A 22,758-nucleotide genomic window follows, 5' to 3' on the forward strand; every position below is an offset into this window, starting at 1 on the left:
GCACTGGATCTCAAGACGTGCTGGGTTATGAAGTCAGGTTGCGCATCACGGGCAGGTGTGTTGATTGCTGATCCTTCGCAGCCACGCGGAGGAGCAACCGCAGCATTCCCGTGACGCGGCAGAAGTATGAACCATAACAATTTTCCAAGTTTTGGGCAAATAAATGACATGCATTCAAGTAAGACGTTCCTGAATGGCATTCTAATAATGAAATTGCATTTCTGTACAAATATTAAGGATTTTAATAATGCAAGGGAGTAATCACCTGTGATTAATCACGATTAGAGATGTCCGATAATGGCTTTTTTTGTCAATATCTGATATTCCGATATTGTCAAACTCTTAATTACAGACTCCTATATCAACCGATACCGTTATATACAATCATGGAATGAACACATTATCATGCCTAATTTTGTTGTGATGCCCCGCTGGATGCATTAAACAATGTAACAAGGTTTTCCAAAATAAATCAACTCAAGTTATGGATAAAAATGCCAACATGGCACTGCCATATTCATTATTGAAGTCACAAAGTGCAATTTTTTTTTTTTTTAAATGCCTCAAAACAGCAGCTTGGAATCTGGGACATGCTCTCCCTGAGAGAGCATGAGGAGGTTGAGGTAGGCGGGGTTGGGGGGTGGGAGGGGCAGCGGAGGGTATATATTGTAGCGTCCCGGAAGAGTTAGTGCAAGGGGTTCTGGGTATTTGTTCTGTTGTGTTACGGTGCGGATGTTCTCCCGAAATGTGTTTGCCATTCTTGTTTGGTGTGGGTTCACAGTGTGGCGCATATTTGTATCAGTGTTAGAGTTGTTTATACGGCCACCCTCAGTGTGACCTGTATGGCTGTTGACCAAGTATGAATTGCATTCACTTGTGTGTGTGAAAAGCCGTAGGTATAATGTGATTGGGCCGGCACGCAAAAGCAGTGCCTTTAAGGTTTATTGGCGCTCTACTTCACCCTACGTCCGTGTACCACTCTGTACAGCGGCGTTTTTAAAAGTCATACATTTTACTTTTTGAAACAGATACCGGTAATTTCTAATACTACATTTTAAAGGCCTACTGAAACCCACTACTACCTACCGACCACGCAGTCTGATAGTTTATATATCAATGATGAAATCTTAACATTGCAACACATTCCAATACGGCCAGTTTAGTTTACTAAATTGCAATTTTAAATTCCGTCTCGAAGTATCCTGTTGAAAACGCCGCGGTATGATGATGCGTATGGTGACGCGTGCGCGTGGCGTCACAGATTTTAGCGGACATATTTTTCCAGCCCCGATCCCAGCTATAAGTCGCCTGCTTGAATCGCATAATTACACAGTATTCTGGTCATCTGTGTTGCTGAATCTTTTGCAATTTGTTCAATTAATAATGGAGACGTCAAAGAAGAAAGATGTAGGTGGGAAGCGGTGGATTGAGGCTGCCTTTAGCAACACAAACACAGCCGGTGTTTCCTTGTTTCCTTGTTTACATTCCCAAAAGATGACATGACGCTTTACTATGGAACAGAGCGGTCAAGCGAACATGGTTCCTTACCACATGTCAACCAGCAGGTTTCGGTGAGAAAATTACGGTAATAAGTCAGCTCTTATCGTAGACATGAGCGGAGAGCTTGGGTCGTTCCTCGTGCACCTGTCAAAGAGGCTCTTTGGACTCTCTTGCCTCCTCCGACCGGCCGACCCCGAACGTGGGATGCTTCCACCGTGGAGGAGGGGGGAAAAAAAATCTCAGCCCGGCCCCAATGGCTGCCTTCGCTTCGCCTCGTCGAGAAACGTGGCTTCCCTCAGAGACACTAGCGGTCACCACACCCGTGGCCACACCCCTTCTACTTTCAGGTACGACTATATAATCTCACTAAAACACTAGTAACTCAATAAGCGGAGAAGGGATTTTCCAGAATTATCCTAGTAAATGTGTCTAATAACATCTGAATCGCTCCCACTGCCCTCGTCTTTTGTTTCTTTTTTTTTTTCTAGTCCTTCACTATCACTTTCCTCATCCACGAATCTTTCATCCTCGCTCAAATTAATTGGAATATCGTCGCTTTCTTGGTCCGAATCGCTCTTGCTGCTTTTGGCCATGATTGTAAACAATGTGAGGATGTGAGGAGCTCTACAACCCGTGACGTCACGCGCACATCGTCTGCTACTTCTGGTACAGGCAAGGCTTTTTTATTAGAGACCAAAAATTGCGAACTCTATCGTCTATGTTCTCTACTAAATCCTTTCAGCAAAAATATGGCAATATCGCTAAATGATCAAGTATGACTCATAGAGTGGACCTGCTATCCCCGTTTAAATAAGAAATTCTAATTTCAGAAGGCCTTTAAAGCATTTATCGGACTGCCGATATTACCGGACATCTCTAATCACGATAAATCCAAATTCCAACATGTGATGAGTCTGTTTTAAAAAAGTGGCTGCATTTGGGCTTGGGGTATTAGCAGCAGCAGCAAGTGTCATGTTGGCATGTGATGAAGTGAGGTGCAATTCGAGTGGATGTGGATAAACACTTTTTTCCTGGACGTAGCGTGACTGTTACATAAACATTTGTGCCTTTAATTTCAGTGAGCGAAAAGTAGTGCTGGTACTTACTGTATGAGAACGCTACCATTCAATTTCCCTGGCTCTGACCCGTCGCAATTATCACGGGTCTAATTATGTGTCAGTCAGAGAGCAGAGCATGATCTGCCCACCCGGCCAATTATCATCAGCGCATTTACAACAGCGTCATCATCACCGCCCTTGCTCTAATATCTAATGTCTGCAGAAACCTAACACCTTGCGCTTCATACAACCAAACTTCAGTAACGCTCCACTTCACATTCACAGTAGCGGCAACGATGGGAACAATGATTGATTATAATACTCGTTACGGGAAAAAATAACGCCTTTAGTTGCTCTAACGCTGTTATTACTAACACTGATTGTGACTTGTGCCCTCAGTGTCCTCTTGAATAAACTATGTATTCTCACTGCAACAAACATGTGGATGCTTAAATACAGAAGACTCTCATCTTCCTCCATTGTTGTTGTTATCATACCCCCCCGGGTCTCTCGCTCTAAATGATATTGGCTGCTATAATATTACACGCTAGAGTTTCCACTTTGCTGTTTTCTCTTTGCTCGCAGTATCCTTTTGGACTTAGTTTGTCTCCTTAACATGGCCAATGTTTATTATAGGGCTGGTCGATATGGCCTTTTTTTAATATCTCAATATTTTTAGGCCATATCACGATACACGATATATATCTCGATATTTTGCCTTAGCCTCGAATGAACACTTGATGCATATAATCACAGCAGTATGATGATTCTATGTGTCTACATTAAAACATTCTTGTTCATACTGCATTAATATATGCTCATTTTAAACTTTAGGGATTGAAATCCCAACTAAGTCAATGTACCCAAACTGTATTTATTAAACAGTTATTAAGCAGTGGCACAAACATTCATGTCATTTCAAAACAGAAAGTGCAAGATTGTCAGAGACATTTTAAAACAAGCTATGAGTGCACTTTTGTGCATGATATCACTAAGAAGACATATCAAAACAACACTAAATTAAAGTGCACTTTTTGTACGGATAGTTTTGTACAATAGTTTAAAACAAATTAAGTGCACTTTTGTGAATGATGTCACACAAGATATTTCAATAACTGTCAAATAAAAATGAGCTGCATAATAGGAAATCAAATCACTATGTGGTAAGTTACTGCGGACGTTATCTCCTTATGTTGTTGACTATTTTTTCATATGGTGGGGAAATGGTTGCCTCAGCATTTTGTTGGTGTGGCACCGAATGGAGATGTTGATATGCGGAGGAAGCACTCTTCATTCTTTAGCAGGTGACTTTACAAATGATGCTACATATTAGCAGTAATGTTACTTCTTGTAGCAAGGCTTTTGCCCCACACTTGACGAATTACGGTTGTCTGTTTGACATATTCCCACTTGAAGCCAAACCAGCGCCAGACCATGGACCCCCTGCTGTTTTTCTTGGGAAATAATCCTTCATTTGTTACCAGATTCGCACCTTCTTTCTCTCGTATTAGCACTCGCACCACAACTAACGTTACCCATGCTGCTACCTCTCTGCTCCATGAGGGCGTATATGTATGTGACGTATGTAAGAAGGTGCGCTTGATGTCTGTGAGAAGGAGACACAAGAGAGAGTGGGAAGAGCCTGTAGTGTAATGACAGCAGCTTAAATCAACTGCAAGAGAACGTATACCCGAATAGCACGATAGTAATTTTCTATAGCGCACAGAGACAAACCCGCTATATATCGAGTATATCGATATATCGCCCAGGCCTAGTTTGTTAGCATGTTTCAGTCGACTGATGTAAGTGGGCCTTAGCTCTTTGTATGCTGCAGCATGATACTCCACAATCTCTACTTTGCCGCAGCGGCCCGTTTTTTCTTGCTCCCCTTACTCTCTTCTAGTACAAAATGTTTCTATTTACGTTGACAAACATGTCGAGGAGCAAATTAAGGAGACCTGCATTATCCTCCCCAGACTATTGTTGCGGTAATTTGCTCCGCAATCTCCACTTTTCTGCAGCGCTCCATTTCGGGTTGAATTTGTTTTCTCACCATGGTCAACATTTTGAGAAGTAAATACAGTTGACCCCTGTTCTTCTCTATTGTTGTTTGTTATCATCTCTTATTCCGAGTAAATAGGCTTTGGGTGCTGCAATACCGTACTCCGTAGTCTCCACTTCACTGCAGCGCCTCTATTTCTTGCTGCCCTCAATCTCCTCGAGAATAAAATGTATCTCTTTATGTTTGCCAACATGGAAACCTCTGGGAGACAGATGTTGCTTTGCCATATCTCCCTACATGCTGCAGCAATTCACCCCACAATCTCATTTTTGCTGTAGTGCTCCATTTTAGGTTGAGTTTGTTTCCTGGCCATAGCCAACATCCATCTATCCATCCATTTTCTACCGCTTATTCCCTTTAAGGGTCGCGGGGGGCGCTTGTTGAAGTAAATGCAGTCGACCCTTGTTCTTCTCCTCTACTCTATTGTTGCTTGTTATCTTGTTCTGAGTGAAGTTGCTGTACCTTCACTTTTGCTGCCAATGGAACCTGTGCTTTACAGAGAGTAAATGGGACAATGAAAAAGGAGGATTACCTCCAAATTCTTCAGGACAACCTAAAATCATCAGCCTGGAGGTTGGGTCTTGGGTGCAGTTGGGGGTTCCAGCAGAACAATGACCGCAAACACGTCAAAAGTGGTAAAGGAATGGCTAAATCAGGCTACAATTAAGGTTTTAGAATGGCCTTCCCAAAGTCCTGACTTAAACGTGCGTACAATGCTGAAGAAACAAGTCCATGTCAGAAAACCAACACATTTAGCTGAACTGCACCAATTGTGTCAAGTGGAGTGGTCAAAAATTCAACCAGAAGCTTGTGGATGGCTACCAAAAGCGCCTTATTGCAGTGAAACTTGCCAAGGGACATGCAACCAAATATTAGAATTGCTGTATGTATACTTTTGTCCCATCAGATTTGGTCACATTCTCAGTAGACCCATAATAAATTCATAAAGAACCAAACTTCATGAATGTTTTTTGAGACCAACAAGAATGTGTTGCAATCACTCTATCACCAAAAAATAAGAGTTGTAGAAATTACTACAAACTCAAGACAGCCATGACATCGTGTTCTTTACAAGCGTATGTAAACTTTTGACCACGACTGTATATGTACATTAATATAACGGACAGCCCATGGATGCTGCACTAATGTGCTCCTCAGTCTCCGCTTTTCTGCAGCGTTGCCCTCAGTCTCTTCTCAGATAAAATGTGTTTTCGTAACCGTGGCGCACATGCTGAGAAGTAATTACAGGAGACCTTTATTTTTTTAAGCATGTCTAGTTCCGACTGATGCCTCCAATGTAGTCTGGTTTTTGCAGTTTCACATTGTCAACCAACCACCTCAAACCAGTTGTTATTAATTATAGTGTTGATTTGGCTAAATACATACTCTTAAAGTTAACGGCGGGATTTTTGCAGACATGAAGAATGTAATAAAAGTATATAAGGAAAACCCTTTTATAGGCTTCCGCCTCCTGCTTAACGAGATGTTGCCAGTAAAATGTTATAATATCGACCTCATTCTTGTGTTCACTCAGCATGAGCTGAAATTGGCTTACATGCCCAATTTAGTACATCGTGGGAGGGGAAGCCACTGCCCTGACACCATTCCTACTCACGGCTGAGGTGGGAATACTGGTTCCTCTGGATTTAAAGTCAGGAGAGTAAATGCACCACGCCCTGCTATCTATTCACCCCAGAGTTTATTCAGGACAAGGCAGGAAGCGTTAATGTGTTGCTGTGCTGCGTCCTTTTTAGCAGCTCTGTGTTCCTCAGCACAGTCTGACTCTCGCTTTGACAGACAATTAGCTGCAGTGTGCAGATGTCTTCTGTGTGACTGCAGGTCATCCTGCACACACCACGAGATCTTAGTAATGAATAATTAATCTAGCTCCACCACCGTCGGGGCACGTAATTATAATACTGTGGGTTAGCACGCTGTGCTCACACGCCAGAGAACTGAAGTGGCACCACGGTGTTCCGCGTAATATCAGAGTCGTGCTTGGAAAAAAAATAAAAAATGGTGCTTTTTAAAATGTCACTGTGTACTTGACATAACAAAATGAAAAAAAAAAAAAGAACTAAAAGTCATGGTTTTGTAACGTCTTTATTTTTTGTTTTTTTTCCTGGGTATATTGTGAAATGCGATTTTCTACGTTGCATAATCTTAAATCTGATTTAGTTTAAAGTACTTGCCCCGGCTTGTTCTAAACTACTGAGAGACATTGTTGTGTGTTTAGGCTCCAACATTTTGAAACTAATGCAGTGGTTCTCAAACTTTTTTCTTTAAGTACCACCTCAGAAAAAAACACCATAATGACCAACATTAAATGAAATACAGTAGCGTTATAGGCCTAAGTAATCATTAAAAACCAAGATCAAGTTTTATTCAACAAGTGTTTTTAATTTTCCTGAGGGAACTCTCTTGAAGGAATCAATAAAGCACTATCTATTTATGTTTAATATTTTTGGCCACTGTAACATTACACACACAGTTTAGACAGCAACAGTGTGTCTGTAGGAAAATAAAACACTGTGATTTAATCAAATGATTCTTTGGATTACCACACTGAGTCATGTATAAAGAGAGTATGGCCAACTAAACCAGTGTTTTTCAAAAATTTTTGAGCCGAGGCACGTTTTTTTCGCAGACAATGTGAAGAGTCAGTAGTCTATATTGACAATTTAAAGTCGCTCTCATCAAATTCCTGATGCGATTATTCGATATTGATTCATATCATAATCATAACGGCGTTTGAGCCGGCGTGGCTTGGATGTTGGAGTGGCCGTGCCTGCAACTAGACGGTTGCAGGTTCGATGCCAGCTAATCACGGCTCACCTATCCCCCAGTGGCACCTCCACTGGTGTATGAATGTGCAGCACCCTCCTGAAAAAGACATTGGGACTCTCAATGGGACTTTTCCTGTGTAAATAAACATAAAACAATTATAATACATTAAAAATGTATTGACTTATTGCAAATTAGGCCCAGAAAGCAATTATCTACCTGCTGCCACCTATTGATGTGGAAGAGTATTACATGGTTACTCTGTTGACTCAACAACGGCACATTATTTGTATCTATCTATCAATCAATCAATCAATCAATGTTTTCTTACATAGCCCTAAATCACAAGTGTCGCAAAGGGCTGCACAAGCTACAACGACATCCTCGGTTCAGATCCCACATAAAGGCAAGGAAAAACTCACAACCCTGTGGGATGTCAATGTGAATGACCATGAGAAACCTTGGAGAGGACCGCAGATGTGGGTGACCCCCCCGCCCCCCCACCCCTGTCCCCCCTTCTCCAGGGAAGACCGGATGCAATGGATGTCAAGTGGGTCTAGCATAATATTGTGAAAGTCCTGTCCATAGCGGATCTAACATAATAGTGAGAGTCCAGTCCATAGTGGGGCCAGCAGGAGACCATCCTGAGTGGAGACGGGTCATCAGCTCAGAGATGTCCCCAACCGTAGATCATAATTATCGGTTTGCAAAAAATAGAAAACAATTAGGTGACATTGCAAAATTCCCCACGGCACATCAGTCAATATCCCACGACACACTAGTGTGCCGCAGCACAGTGGTTGAAAAAGACCGAACTAAACAACAGGCGCCATTACTACCAAGGGTTGTGTGCGGCTCTGCGTGCAATTGCAGTCGTTTTGACGTCACTTTTTTTTCTATTGAAAAACCCAAAATAATATGTCCATATGTCGTTCAAAACATACTCCAGCTTATAAACTTACAATAAAACCGGCTTTTTTTTCGTGAAAGTATAATTGATGTATTTGACGCACTCTGCTGCTACATTCCTGCAGTGGTTTTGTGACCACCAGGCACTCCGACGGCAAAACAAACGTAAAATAATACAGAGAACGAAAAAAAAAAAATCTAATTACGCTCATTTTGCCCAAAATATTTACTAGCTCTGTACCAACAATCACGGAAAAAATTGTGACTTGTGTGTGTAGTACGTCCACTGTGGTGGCTGCCTCCAATTTATTTGTGATTACTGTACGTATCACTCATTATGTATTATTCTAACTGATCTTTGTTTTTGTTATGTGCTAAGTGAATAAGTGTACTTTTGTAGTTATTTTCCCATAACACAATAACTCAGATATGGTAACACCGGCGAGCAGTAGAGATAATAAAGTGATTTTTGATTTAGAAAATATTTTTGCTTTATCATTATTGACGTATTTCTTGCCAGTTTTTATATTTTAATTAATTGTATTATTGAATAAAATGATCTACTAGTAGTAATAATAGCATAATAATACATTATTATTAGAACAATAATATAATTGTTGTACTATAATAATACTATATTATTAATATTATTCTATATATGATATACTAACATTTATACATTTTATATATTATTAATTTAATAAAGTACTTTACAATAATGTATAATATTTCAAAGTAATACATGTTTAATAATGAAAGCAATTATTTACTTACATTTTATGTTATACGCACATTTAAAAGAAAATAACTTTTTTTAGACGAAACTTTTCTTTTTAGATATTTTTCATATAATGGTATCCATAGAATGTATTTTAGACATGTAGCAAGAGTTTAAAAAATATATATATATTGTAATGTATAAGATATTATTAGGTATAAAATCAGTATTTTTTGTTAAAAAAGGGATTTTACAGATATGTTATGTTTAAACTCGCCACTGGTAAACATAGCAAAAGGCTTTTTCCTCTCCTCCTTTAGCTAAAGAGTACAGGGCACGTTTGAACTGATGCAGCTGTTTGTCATTGACGTTTTTCCCCCAGCGTGCCCAATGTGTGTTTACTCAATACGGCTGACCCGGATTTAACCCGGGTCTTGCGTGTAAAGCCTGGCCACACACAGAATACCTGCATGTGCGCATGATAAGTGGAATGAAAGTAACGGTTGAGAAGTGCACTTTTTAGAAAAAGCACAAATGTGACTAAATGTAACTCATAGACATATTATGTATTTATGTAAAGGCCCAATGATACCACATTTAATGTTGTGTCGTGTGTTTCTTTTCCAGTGCACGGCTTCGAGACAGAGAAGCACTTTGAGGACTATGTGAGAACTAACCCCCTATCAGGAAAGTTTCTGGCCGCCGTGGTATTTGAGAAACCCTGTTGTCACAATGACGAGCCTCTTCCCCTTCAGGTAGAAACTCTCACCACACTCTGAATTGCTTTAAAGGGGAACTGCACAGTTTTTTTTTTGCATTCTAAATAGTAAATAAACATGTTTAAATGTCCACTTACAATGGAGGCTATGGGAACCGTTCAATTCTGCCTATAAGGCCCTAAAAGTTAAAGTTAAAGTACCAATGACTGTCACACACACACACACGCACACACACACACACACACACACACACACACACACACACACACACACACACACTAGGTGTGGTGAAATTTGTCCTCATTTAATTATTTTGGTAACGGGTTAATTTGTTCGATTAATCGGGTAATCCAGTAAAACACACTTTTTAGCATCAATGCGACCTTAAGGGGAAAGTGTTGAAATAACCAATGATTTTCTTTATTTCTATAAATGCACATAGCATCCATCCATCCATCCATTTTTCTACCGCTTGTCCCTTTTGGGGTCGCGGGGCACATGGCATTGAAATTTCAATTTTGTGTTGAATAGTACGTATGTTTTAAAGTACCCATGATAGGTGTGGCGAAGTTATTCTCTGCATTTGACTCATCACCCTTGATCACCCCTTGGGAGGTGAGGGGAGCAGTGAGCAGCTGCGGTGCCGCACCCGGGAATCATTTATGGTGATTTAACCCCCAATTCCAACCCTTGATGCTGAGTGCAAAGCAGGGAGGTAATGGGTCCCATTTTTATAGTCTTTGGTATGACTTGGCTGGGGTTTGAACTCACAACCTACCAATCTCAGGGCGGACACTCAAACCACTAGGCCACTGAGTAGGTGGGGAACTGCACTTTTTTTTTGTTCTTTCCTATCGTTCACAATCATTATGAAAGACATGGCGCGAATGTTTTTTTTTTGCATTATAAATATTAATAAATGCGATCAAAAGTCCGCTTACAATGAAGCCTATGGGAGCTGCAAAATTCCGCCTACAAATCCCTTTACATATGTGCTGTAAGTGTGTAATATAATATGTTAAGTAATAACGGTTACATTTATAATAACATTTAATATTTACGTATTTTGATCATTTTAAGCATACACGGCACAAAAAACGCATCACAAAGTTTGCTTCTTTTTTCTTCATCACTGATTATTACTCATTGTAGACTTTTTGAGAGCCAACAAACATAACAAAACATCCCTTACTGTACAATGTCTGCTGTCATTGGGATGCTGACTGCTATGATGTTCATATATTCCCATTTAGATGAAAAATGTCTCATAATCCTCACGAAGAAACGAGGTGGGGACCCGGGGGGAACCAAGAGTCTTTTCAAGTCACCCTCGCCAGTTTTGGGTCCTAAATACCTTCTCAAACTACTTCTGTGCAGATGAAAGGCATGCATTATGATCTACAATAAACTTACAGGGAGCAGGGAAGCGAGGAAGCAGCAGATCACTCGATGATGTAAACATAGAGACACAAGCTTGTAATCACATAACCGCTATTAATATTTTGTCTGTGTTAGCGCTTGTAGTAACAATATCACTAACACTTTCACAATTCAAGTCAGGAAATGGAAATTAAGTATTGTTGGCGCTTTTTGAATGGTTATTTATTGGATTTTATAAGTGAAATGATGTAAACAGACTTTTATTTTTGTTTAATATTTAAAATACATGAAAAAAACAGTCCATCCATCGTCATGTCTTTCATAATGATTGCGAACGATAGGCAGAATTCCAAAAAAGAGCACTTGCCCTTGAAAAAACATCCAAACACCTCCATTTAAGTTGTATATACATGATGTAAGTATGTATGTAATGTAGTAACAACCGAGCTATATCACATGTCTCTTATCATTTTATTATTTGTGGCGTACACTGCATCCAAACTTCACGTGCAATATTTCACCTTCCAGGGGCAGTGCACTAATTGCAGCCTCATAAACGCACAGTATCAAAAGTATTTAAAGCTGATGGGAGGATATTTGCAAACATTTAAGGAAAGCTCTGTACAGAATGCGCCTTTTGGAGCTGACCGTGCAGATTTTTTTTTATTGAAGCACGTGCGAGAATACGGCCCTTACAGAGTTATTTGTTTGCTTTATTTTCTCTCCAACACAACAGGTCAGCTACCACCTGCGCTTCACTTTCACCCCTCGCAACGCCCCTCCCAAAGAGAAGTCGGAGCTGAACCCCAACAGCGACTTGGACTGGCACACGCTCAGCCTTTTCCCGCTTTTTTTACTCCCCGGCCCTCGAGAACAGTATGACAAGGAGGGGGGCACACCTGGTAAGTTGACTTCCTTTGGTCGTTTCCTCCATCTTTGTCATTGGTCTCCATCATCTTTGTGTCTGGAAAGTCAGTAACAAGTCTACCTACCTACAAAAGTTAATTAATCAATTATTTGACTTGACCCCTTTAGTGCAGGGGCGCTCACACTTTTTCTGCAGGTGAGCTACTTTTCAATTGACCAAGTCGAGGAGATCTACCTCATTCCTATTTATAATTTATATTTATTTATTTATGAAAGAGACATTTTTGTTAACAAGTTAATGGTGTTTAATGATAATACAAGCATGTATAACACACATAGATTCCTTTCTTTCATGAAGACAAGAATATAAGTTGGTGTATTTGATTCTGATGACTTGCATTGATTAGAATTAGACAGTGGTGCTGATAACGTCCGCATTTTCAAATAGAGGAAAAAAAAAGTCCTCCTTTCTGTCCAATACCACATGAAAGTGGTTGGATTTGGCATCTCATTTGTCCAACTTGCATACTCGTTTTTAAACACTTTGTTATGAGAGTAGCATATGTGTGTGGCCCTTTAATGTCTGGCAGCAGGTGAGTGACGTCAGTGACTGTGCGGGTGGGCAAGCAAGTGAGAAAGCGGTCGCTGAGGGCGGGGGAGAAATACATTGGCATCAAACTCCGTAGCTTGCTAGCTTGTGCACGCTAGCTTTCTGAGACTCTTATTTTGTTAGCACAGGCAGGATGAAACAGGTCTTTTATGGTGAAGACAGGAACTGTGCAGTCGGTCTTTAGAGTTTTGACAGTAGGTACGGAGTCTCTAGAAATAAAATGTGTTTCTCTGCGTTCGCCCTGTTAGTGATTTTTTTCTTAAATATGAGCTTGCAGCAGCCAGCGTCATCTCACAAGATCCTCGGGTGCCGAGAATGTCAAACAACTGACGAAAGTGAAGTGTTGGTATGATTGATGATTGCTCATTTTTATGTCTATTTTTTAATGCCTGGCTTGAGATCGACTGACACACCCTCCGAGATCGACCAGTCGATTGCGATCGATGTAATGGGCACCCCTGCTTTAGTGTTAGTTTTACAAAGATATTTTGGTCAATTCTGTGCATCCTGAGAATGGTTTTGGGCAGTTTTTTTTTCTCCGGCATGACCAAAGTAGGCTCCGTAAAGGTATATATGTGTATAGTCATGGTCAAAAGTTTACATACACTTGTAAAGAACATAATGTCATGGCTGTTTTGAGTTTCCAATAATTTCTACAGCTGTTAGTTTGGTGTGATAGAGTGATTGGAGCACATACTTGTTGGTCACAAAAAACATTCATGACGTTTGGTTCTTTTATGAAATTATTATGGGTCTACTGAAAATGTGACCTAATCTGCTGGGTCAAAAGTATAAATACAGCAACGTTAATATTTGGCAAGTTTCACTGCAATAAGGTGTTTTTGGTAGCCATCCACAAGCTTCTGGTTGAATTTATGACCACTCCTCTTGACAAAATATGCGCAGTTCAGCTAAATTGGTTGGTTTTCTGACATGGACTTGTTTCTTCAGCATTTTCCACATGTTTAATTCAGGACTTTGGGAAGGCCATTCTAAAACCTTAATTTTAGCCTGATTTAGCCATTCCTTTACCACTTTTGACATGCGTTTGGGGTCATTGTCCTGTTGGAACACCAAACTGCGACCAAGACCCAACCTCCGGGGCTGATGATATTAGGTTGTCCTGAAGAATTTGGAGGTAATCTTCCTTTTTCATTGTCCCATTTACTCTCTGTAAAGCACCAGTTCTCTTGGCAGCAAAACAGGCCCAGAGCATTATACTACCACCACCATGCTTGACGGTCGGCATGGTGTTCCTGGGATTAAAGGCCTCACCTTTTCTCCTCCAAACATATTGCTGGGTATTGTGGCCAAACAGCTCATTTTTTGTTTCATCTGACATTACATGGACAAAGATACTGTAAGATCTTCTGGAGGAAAGTTCTGTTGCCAGATGAAACAAAAATTGACCCAGTACATTTGGTCACATTTTCAGTAGACCCATAATAAATTCAATAAAGAACCAAACTTCATGAATTTTTTTGTGACCAACAAGTATGCGCTCCAATCACTCTATCACAAAAAAATAAGAGTTGTAGAAATTATTGGAAACTCAAGACAGCCATGACATTATGTTCTTTGCAAGTGTATGTAAACCTTTGACTACGACTGTAAATTATGTGTGGAAGACAGAGCGCTAATCTCAACCCCATAAAACACATTTTGGATGAGAAAGAACCAGTATCGGTTCTAGCTTAAATGCCCGCCTGTGCCAGACCTTGCTGAGGCCCAGCAAAGAACTCACCACTCTCACAACTTGGTTTGTTTTGTTAAGTGTTTGTGTCTATCTGGGCCCCGGGATGCAGAAATGGCAAGCAAGTGGAGGAAAAAAAACCTTATTAGGGAAACACAGGTGTGGGGAAGTTAGTTATTTATACATAGCGCTTTTCTCTAGAGACTCAAAGTGCTTTGGTAACACATAAACAAGGATTTGCAGCAGAAAAGTGCACAACATGTAAAACAGGCATATGAAGCAACCATGGACAGGTGTGTACTAATTGCCAAAGGTGAGGGTTCACGGTGGCAGAGGGGTTAGTGCGTCTGCCTCACAATACGAAGTTCCAGCAGTCCTGGGTTCAAATCCAGGCTCGGGAACTTTCTGTGTGGAGTTTGCATGTTCTCCCCGTGAATGTGTGGGTTCCGTCCGGGTACTCCGGCTTCCTCCTACCTCCAAAGACATGCACCTGGGGATAGGTTGATTGGCAACACTAAATTGGCCCTAGTGTGTGAATGTGAGTGTGAATGTTGTCTGTCTATGTGTGTTGGCCCTGCGATGAGGTGGCGACTTGTCCAGGGTGTGCACGAAAAGCGATATGGAAAAAAATGTGATCGATTGCTGGACAGGAAATAATAGAAAGTACAAGAAATAGGAGGTGTCCTGTGATATCATGACAGGTTTGATCCATTTCATGTGAGCAGTATTGAGTGCCGGTGTCCCGTCTGTACAGGGCGCCCATCTGAAAAAACATATCCTGACCTAATGACATCCACTAGCTGAGCAAATAGCTTAAGTGTTGAGCACAAATATATATGAATCTTTTCTACTTCATCCTTGAGGCACCCTGAAGAGAGTGCACTTGTGGCACATAGCTAAAACCGTCACTGACCAAAACAGAGATGGCAAGCCTACATCAATAACCTCTGACCTCACAATTTACTTCCATTGCCTTCCTAAAGGGCAAACTGCATATTTTTCAGTTCCACCTAACTCCTCTATTTTTTTTAAATACAAATTTAGTCCCTAAGGGAGTCGTTCCCTCTAATAGCAAACTATGTCAGTTTTTATTTATTTTAAGATGGAAGAAACCCACCTGTTCTCTGCAGCCTCTAGAGCTAGAAGCCATGTTTCCATGGAAACTGTGATCTTGGCCTGACCCGTGTTATGTAGTTTTGGCGCTGCGTGCAGAGTGACATCTGTGAGGTCTCCTGCACCATTTGTAAAGTGTTAACAAATGTCACATGTGATATCATGTGGATTGGAGTACAGAAAGAAACACGTCAATATGCTGGTGTCTCCATATGATCGATGTACAGATTTTCAAGTGTTCCCACGAGACATGGCAATTTGATCACCAAATTGTTTATATTCATGTCCAGCGAGTGGTAAAAAAAAATATATTTATTGCTCGACTTTATGTGAAAAAAATCAATTGGCCACTGTTTACAAATCCAGGAGGCTTCACAACCCAAGGAGTTGCTTGCCTCAAGAGAGCCTCTCAAAAGATGGTATTGTTCACAGTTGCCATAGTTTTCCTTCCGGCCGCAGGGCTCGCAAGAAACAAGAGATCTCTGTTCCCATCCAGAGTTAACACTGAGTGTGGAACACAGCAGCCTGACACAATTTTCTGCTTTGTAATTTTGATTTGTGGACAATAACAGTTTACTTATGGACAGTAGCCAAGTAAAGGAAGTGGAATGAAAGAAAATGCGGTTCTGGTCCCAACTTGGTAGATGTAACAGCTCGCACTCTTCAATCATAATTGTTGATGTTTGAATGTCTTATGTTACAACATATAAAACCTTTATTTAACCAGATAAGAAACCCATTGAGATCAAGATCTCTTTCACAAGAGTGACCTGGCCAAGAGGTCAACTGCACATGTCACAGAGCAGTTTGAAAAAAGTAATACGTTAAGACATATATTTTAAAATACATAAAAGAGAACTGTAAAATAATAAAGATTTACACTTTTTAAAAACACAGGCACTGTGCAAACATCTCTGGCTGTCTGTCCCTCAGGACAGAACGGAAGACTCCAAATGGAAGTAGTTCAGTGAGTTTCAGTTTCGTCTGCAATGCATTCCATGCCATAGGGACAGCAATGCCAAAAAATCTTTTGCCAAATTCAGTCCGTACATGGGGAACAGTTAAAACTTACAAATTGTTAAAGCGTAATGCATAAGAGCTACTTTTTCTTTGTAACAAAGTACACATACAACATAAGTTCACTAATGTTGAAGGCCTAACTGTGTTACTAAGTTTTGATTTTTCAAACTCATAATATTTACCACTGAATTTTTTTCAAGATCAGGCTGTCCAGTAATTTCCAGTCATGAAGGTTGGCTGTTTTTGTTACAGAGTTACGAATTAATCGCAATTCTTATTTGTAACAATTCATAATCAATTCAAAGCTATCAAAATTTTTATTTTATTTTATTTAATTTATTTATTTATTCCAATCGATCCTGTCCATCCCATCCGGCAAATCATATTGTTGATGCAGATGCCCCCGTATCTGCTGTCCAGATTTACTGTAGAAAAGCAAAATGTGGGATACTTCTCTTGTTGCCTTATTTGTATTTGACATTATTAAATGTTTGGGTAGAATTGTATTAAACATAACCAATTTTCTTTTCAGTATCATATACATTAATCGGAGCTGTTTATTTATTTTATGGATGTGGTTAATCATTGAACTGGCACCCAATGTTATTAAAAAGTATTGACTTTAAATCAAGAATTATTTGAATTGAATTACCCCCAAGAATCGAATTGAATCGCGTGGTGCCCAAAGATTCACAGCCCTAATAACTCGGCATTCTACGGTAGCTAAAAATGGAAGTTGTTCTACTACAGCAGTGTTTTTCCAACCACTGTGCACTAGTGCAGTGGTTCTCAAATGGGGGTACGCGTACCCCTGGGGGTACTTGAAGGTATGCCAAGGGGTACGTGAGATTTTTTTTAAATATTCTAAAAATAGCAACAATTAAAAAATCCTTTATAAATATATTTATTGAATAATACTTCAACAAAATATGAATGTAAGTTCATAAACTGTGAAAAGAAATGCAACAATGCAATATTCAGTGTTGACGGCTAGATTTTTTGTGGACATGTTCCATAAATATTGATGTTAAAGATTTATTTTTTTGTAAAGAAATGTTTAGAATTAAGTTCACAAATCCAGATGGATCTCTTTTACAATCCCCAAAGAGGGCGCTTTAAGTTGATGATTACTTCTATGTGTAGAAATCTTTATTTAAAATTGAATCACCTGTTTATTTTTTAACACATTTTTAGTTTATTTTTATATCTTTTTTTCCAAATAGTTCAAGAAAGACCACTACAAATGAGCAATATTTTGCTCTGTTATACAATTGAATAAATCAGAAACTGATGACATAGTGCTGTATTTTACTTCTTTATCTCTTTTTTTCAACCAAAAAGGCTTTGCTCTGATTAGGGGGTACTTGTATTAAAAAGATGTTCACAGCGGGTTCATCACTGAGAAAAGGTTGAGAACCACTGCACTAGTGTACCGTGAGATACAGTCTGGTGTGGCGTGGAAGATTATGTAGTTTCACCTAATTGGGTCAAAAATATTTTTCGCAAACCAGTAGTTATAATCCGCAACTGTGCCGTTGTTGAGTGTCTGTGCTGTCCAGAGCTCGGCAGAGTAACCATGTAAAACTCTTCCAAATCCGTAGGTGGCAGCAGGTAGCTAATTGCTTTATAGATGTTTGCCGTGATCCCAATATGCAGATGACAGCGGGAGGCAGCGTGCAGGTGAAAAGGTATCTAACGCTTAAACCAAAAATAAAAATAAAAGGCGAGTGCCGCTAAGAAAAGGCATTTAAACTTAGGGATGGCTGTGCAAAATTAAACTAAAACTGAACTGGCTGCAAAGTAAACAAAAACAGAACGCTGGACGACAGCAAAGACTTAAAGCGTGTGCAGCAGACGACGTCCACAAAGTACATCCGTACATGACATGACAATCATCCATGTCCCCACAAAGACGGATAGTGTCCGCAGAACTGATTGCGAAAACAAAATAAGTGTGGGGAATAGCGTTCAAGGAAGACATGAAACTGTTACAAGAAAATACCAACAATAAAGGAAAAGCCACCAAAATAGCAGCGCAAGACAATAACTAAAACACTGCACACAAGAAAACACCAAAAACCTCAAAATAAGTCACGGCGTGATGTGACAGGTCGTGACAGTACACCTACTTTGAGACAATAAGTCTCAAAAGTGTGCATGGTGATGCATGGTTAGTTATGGTTTAAAATCCAACAATTGTGAGAACGACTTTTTAATTGTCACTATCGGCTGCTGAGTTTCATTTTTCAATGATTTCTGCAGGTTATGTGCCTCGGGATTTTTTAAATGAATAAAATGTGCCTTGGCTCACAAAATGTTGAAAAACACTGTACTGCAGGACCCCTATAGACCGTACCGAACGAATCAGTGATGCAAAAAATTCCATGATTTCCACTTGTTTAATGCAACTTTCTGCGCACCTTATTATAACATTATGGAAAAAAAAGAGCCTATACTGATAGGATGAGTAGCTGTCACAGTATAGATGTAACACGGTGTTCTTTATCATACAGATTTATTGTACAGTTCCAAAATAAGCCAGGAGAATAAAAAGAACCAGCCTACTGATCATTTCAAAACATAACATCGATGAAGGCAATATATTGAGTTTTATATTGAGCAAATTTCAACATTGATTTATCATTGATATGTTCCCAACAGGGCTTCACGGTGGCAGAGGGGTTAGTGCGTCTGCATCACAATACGAAGTTCCTGCAGTCCTGGGTTCAAATCCAGGCTTAGGAACTTTCTGTGTGGAGTTTGCATGTTCTCCCCATGAATGCGTGGGTTCCCTCCGGGTACCCCGACTTCCTCCCACTTCCAAAGACATGCACCTGGGGATAGGTTGATTAGCAACACTAAATTGGCCCTAGTGTGTGAATGTGAGTGTGAATGTTGTCTGTCTATCTGTGTTGGCCCTGCGATGAGGTGGCGACTTGTCCAGGGTGTACCCCGCCTTCCGCCCGATTGTAGCTGAGATAGGCGCCAGCACCCCCCGCGACCCCAAAAGGGAATAAGCGGTAGAAAATGGATGGATGGGATGGATGTTCCCAACATTTCCACAATGATGTAACTTTAAATATTATATGCAACTAAAATGTTTTCAACTTTATTTAAACTATATTTGAATGTCAAATGTCGAAGGAATGCCAGCAATTAAAGTTAAAAGCAAAATCAATTGTTTCTGGAGATTGGATTTTAAGGCCCCAGTCCGTATTTTCTCTGAGGAGAGACTCACTGTGCTAAATGGAAAAGCTTTTACCACAGAGTTGGAAGAATAGAATTGTCCAAAATGAACAATTAGTATTCAGAGGGAAATGTCTCTGCCAACACTCTGATTGTTATTAATTTGTCTTATTTGCATATCTATATAGTCTTTTTTTAATGTCATCCCCATGCTCTGTTCTCTCTACAGGTTATTTCCGAGAGGGATTCCTGGCAGTGCAGCACGCTGTGGACAGAGCCATTATGCGCTCTTACAACAGAACTGCCGCCAACAATCTACTGGCAAAGACCCAAGTGGTGCTCTCCCGCTTTCCTTACCCTGCCTTCATATATGACGTCTTCATTCTGGCTATTCAGAACCAACTGCCCCTGTTGCTGGTGCTCAGCTTCACATACACGTCTCTCAACATAGTCCGAGCCGTGGTGCAGGAGAAGGAAAGGAAGCTGAAGGTTTGTGCGTGTGTGTATGGGCTTTGTGGTTTTCGTGATAAATTTATGGGATTAAACGTGTTTTTGATGTTGTTTTATGGTTCAGGAGTACATGAGAATGATGGGACTCAGCAACTGGCTCCACTGGACAGCTTGGTTCCTCATGTTCTTCCTGTTCATCTCCATCTCAGTCTTTTTTGTCACCTTGCTCCTTTGCATCCAGGTGAGTTTGGATTGTGAGGGTTCAAACATTTTCGACGATATAATTTCAAGGTACCCTACCAAACTGCTTTGTAACATTTTTAAATATGCCTCGGAATTCTCACAATAGTGTTTTTGAAGTGTACCGCCCAAAATACAACCTGAAGACTGATATTTATGGCGGAGGACACAAATGCTAATTAACAACTGGCGACACGGGGGCTAATTCGGCCCTGAAAAACCCCTGGGTTCTCTTCAAAACTTGGGAGACAGACATTATTGCAGAAAATTCCCTAAACATTTGAGTGCTACTGTTGTGTAGAGCAGTGGTCCCCAACCACCTGGCCGTGGCCTGATTGGTACCAGGCCGCAGAATAAATTTTTATTCATTTTTATAAAAAAATAAATAAATTAAAAAAAAGTTTTTATTTTTTATTTTTATTAAATCAACATAAAAAACACAATATACACTTACAATTAGTGCACCAACCACAAAAACCTCCCTTTTTCATGAAAAAAAAAAAAATATATATATAGCTTTCCAGAATATACAAAACAATTTAGTTGACTATCCCTGCTAAAGGGTTATAATCAATCAATCAATCAATGTTTATTTATATAGCCCCAAATCACAAATGTCTCAAAGGACTGCACAAATCATTACGACTACAACATCCTCGGAAGAACCCACTAAAGGGCAAGGAAAACTCACACCCAGTGGGCAGGGAGAATTCACATTCAGTGGGACGCCAGTGACAATGCTGACTATGAGAAACCTTGGAGAGGACCTCAGATGTGAGCAACCCCCCCCCCCCCCCCCCCCCCCCCCCCCCCAGGGGACCGAAAGCAATGGATGTCGAGCGGGTCTAACATGATACTGTGAAAGTTCAATCCATAGTGGCTCCAACACAGCCGCGAGAGTTCAGTTGAAGCGGATCCAAGACAGCAGCGAGAGTCCCGTCCACAGGAGACCATCTCAAGCGGAGGCGGATCAGCAGCGTAGAGATGTCCCCAACCGATACAGGCGAGCTGTCCATCCTGGGTCCCGACGAGCGGTCCATCCTGGGTCTCGACTCTGGACAGCCAGTACTTCATCCATGGTCATCGGACCGGACCCCCTCCACAAGGGAGGGGGGACATAGGAGAAAAAAGAAAAGAAGGCGGATCAACTGGTCTAAAAAGGAGGTCTATTTAAAGGCTAGCGTATACAGATGAGTTTTAAGGTGAGACTTAAATGCTTCTACTGAGGTAGCATCTCGAACTGTTACCGGGAGGGCATTCCAGAGTACTGGAGCCCGAACGGAAAACGCTCTATAGCCCGCAGACTTTTTTTTGGGCTCTAGGAATCACTAATAAGCCGGAGTCTTTTGAACGCAGATTTCTTGCCGGGACATATGGTACAATACAATCGGCAAGATAGGATGGAGCTAGACCGTGTAGTATTTTATACGTAAGTAGTAAAACCTTAAAGTCACATCTTAAGTTTACAGGAAGCCAGTCCAGGTGAGCCAGTACAGGCGTAATATGATCAAACTTTCTTGTTCTTGTCAAAAGTCTGGCAGCCGCATTTTGTACCAACTGTAATCTTTTAATGCTAGACATGGGGAGACCCGAAAATAATACGTTACAGTAATCGAGACGAGACGTAACAAACGCATGGATAATGATCTCGGCGTCTTTAGTGGACAAAATGGAGCGAATTTTAGCGATATTACGGAGATGAAAGAAGGCCGTTTTAGTAACGCTTTTAATGTGTGACTCAAAGGAGAGAGTTGGGTCGAAGATAATACCCAGAATTTTTACCGAGTCACCTTGTTTTATTATTTGGTTGTCAAATGTTAAAGTTGTATTATTAAATAGAGGTCGGTGTCTAGCAGGACCGATAATCAGCATTTCCGTTTTTTTGGCGTTAAGTTGCAAAAAGTTAGCGGACATCCATTGTTTAATTTCAATAAGACACGCTTCCAACTGACTACAGTCCGGCGTGTTGGTCAGCTTTAGGGGCATGTAGAGTTGGGTGTCATCAGCATAACAGTGAAAGCTAATACCGTATTTGCGTATGACGTCACCCAAAATATTGTTATAACATCAGTTAGTTTAATACATTATGCACGGCCACAAACACATACGGGAATACAATTCAGTCCATTTGACTGTGGGATGCATTGTGGTTGTCTGTGACCATGTCTGTTAAAAGCTGTTGTAATTTATCAGTTACTAGTGTCTACAACTTTGTGTTGCATTGTTGTAGGTGAGCCCAAATGGAGCAGTGCTGAGCTACAGCGACCCCACATTGGTGTTTGTCTTTCTTCTTGTCTTCACTGTGGCCACCATCAACTTCAGCTTCATGATCAGTGCCTTCTTTTCACGAGGTATGTTTGCTGATCTTCGTATCTTTTATTTTTTTTTACATTTTTAGGTTGTCTTTTTCATGCTTGGTCAAAAGGGATTAATTCGGCAGGCTTTTATT

General features: G+C 40.5%; 1 protein-coding gene across 1 annotated transcript in view; it reads left to right on the forward strand.

The window, feature by feature from the left end:
• Positions 1 to 22,758, forward strand: part of abca3b (ATP-binding cassette, sub-family A (ABC1), member 3b) — a 94,217-nt gene that overhangs the window by 17,116 nt on the left and 54,343 nt on the right. The window contains exons 4-8 of the mRNA XM_061884861.1: positions 9,659 to 9,786; positions 11,867 to 12,032; positions 19,849 to 20,108; positions 20,194 to 20,310; positions 22,540 to 22,660. Coding sequence (XP_061740845.1) covers positions 9,659 to 9,786; positions 11,867 to 12,032; positions 19,849 to 20,108; positions 20,194 to 20,310; positions 22,540 to 22,660 — 792 coding nt within the window. The remainder of the gene's footprint in view (positions 1 to 9,658; positions 9,787 to 11,866; positions 12,033 to 19,848; positions 20,109 to 20,193; positions 20,311 to 22,539; positions 22,661 to 22,758) is intronic.

The sequence above is a fragment of the Nerophis ophidion genome, linkage group LG23 (genome assembly GCF_033978795.1).
Source record: "Nerophis ophidion isolate RoL-2023_Sa linkage group LG23, RoL_Noph_v1.0, whole genome shotgun sequence".
Taxonomy (NCBI): domain Eukaryota; kingdom Metazoa; phylum Chordata; class Actinopteri; order Syngnathiformes; family Syngnathidae; genus Nerophis; species Nerophis ophidion.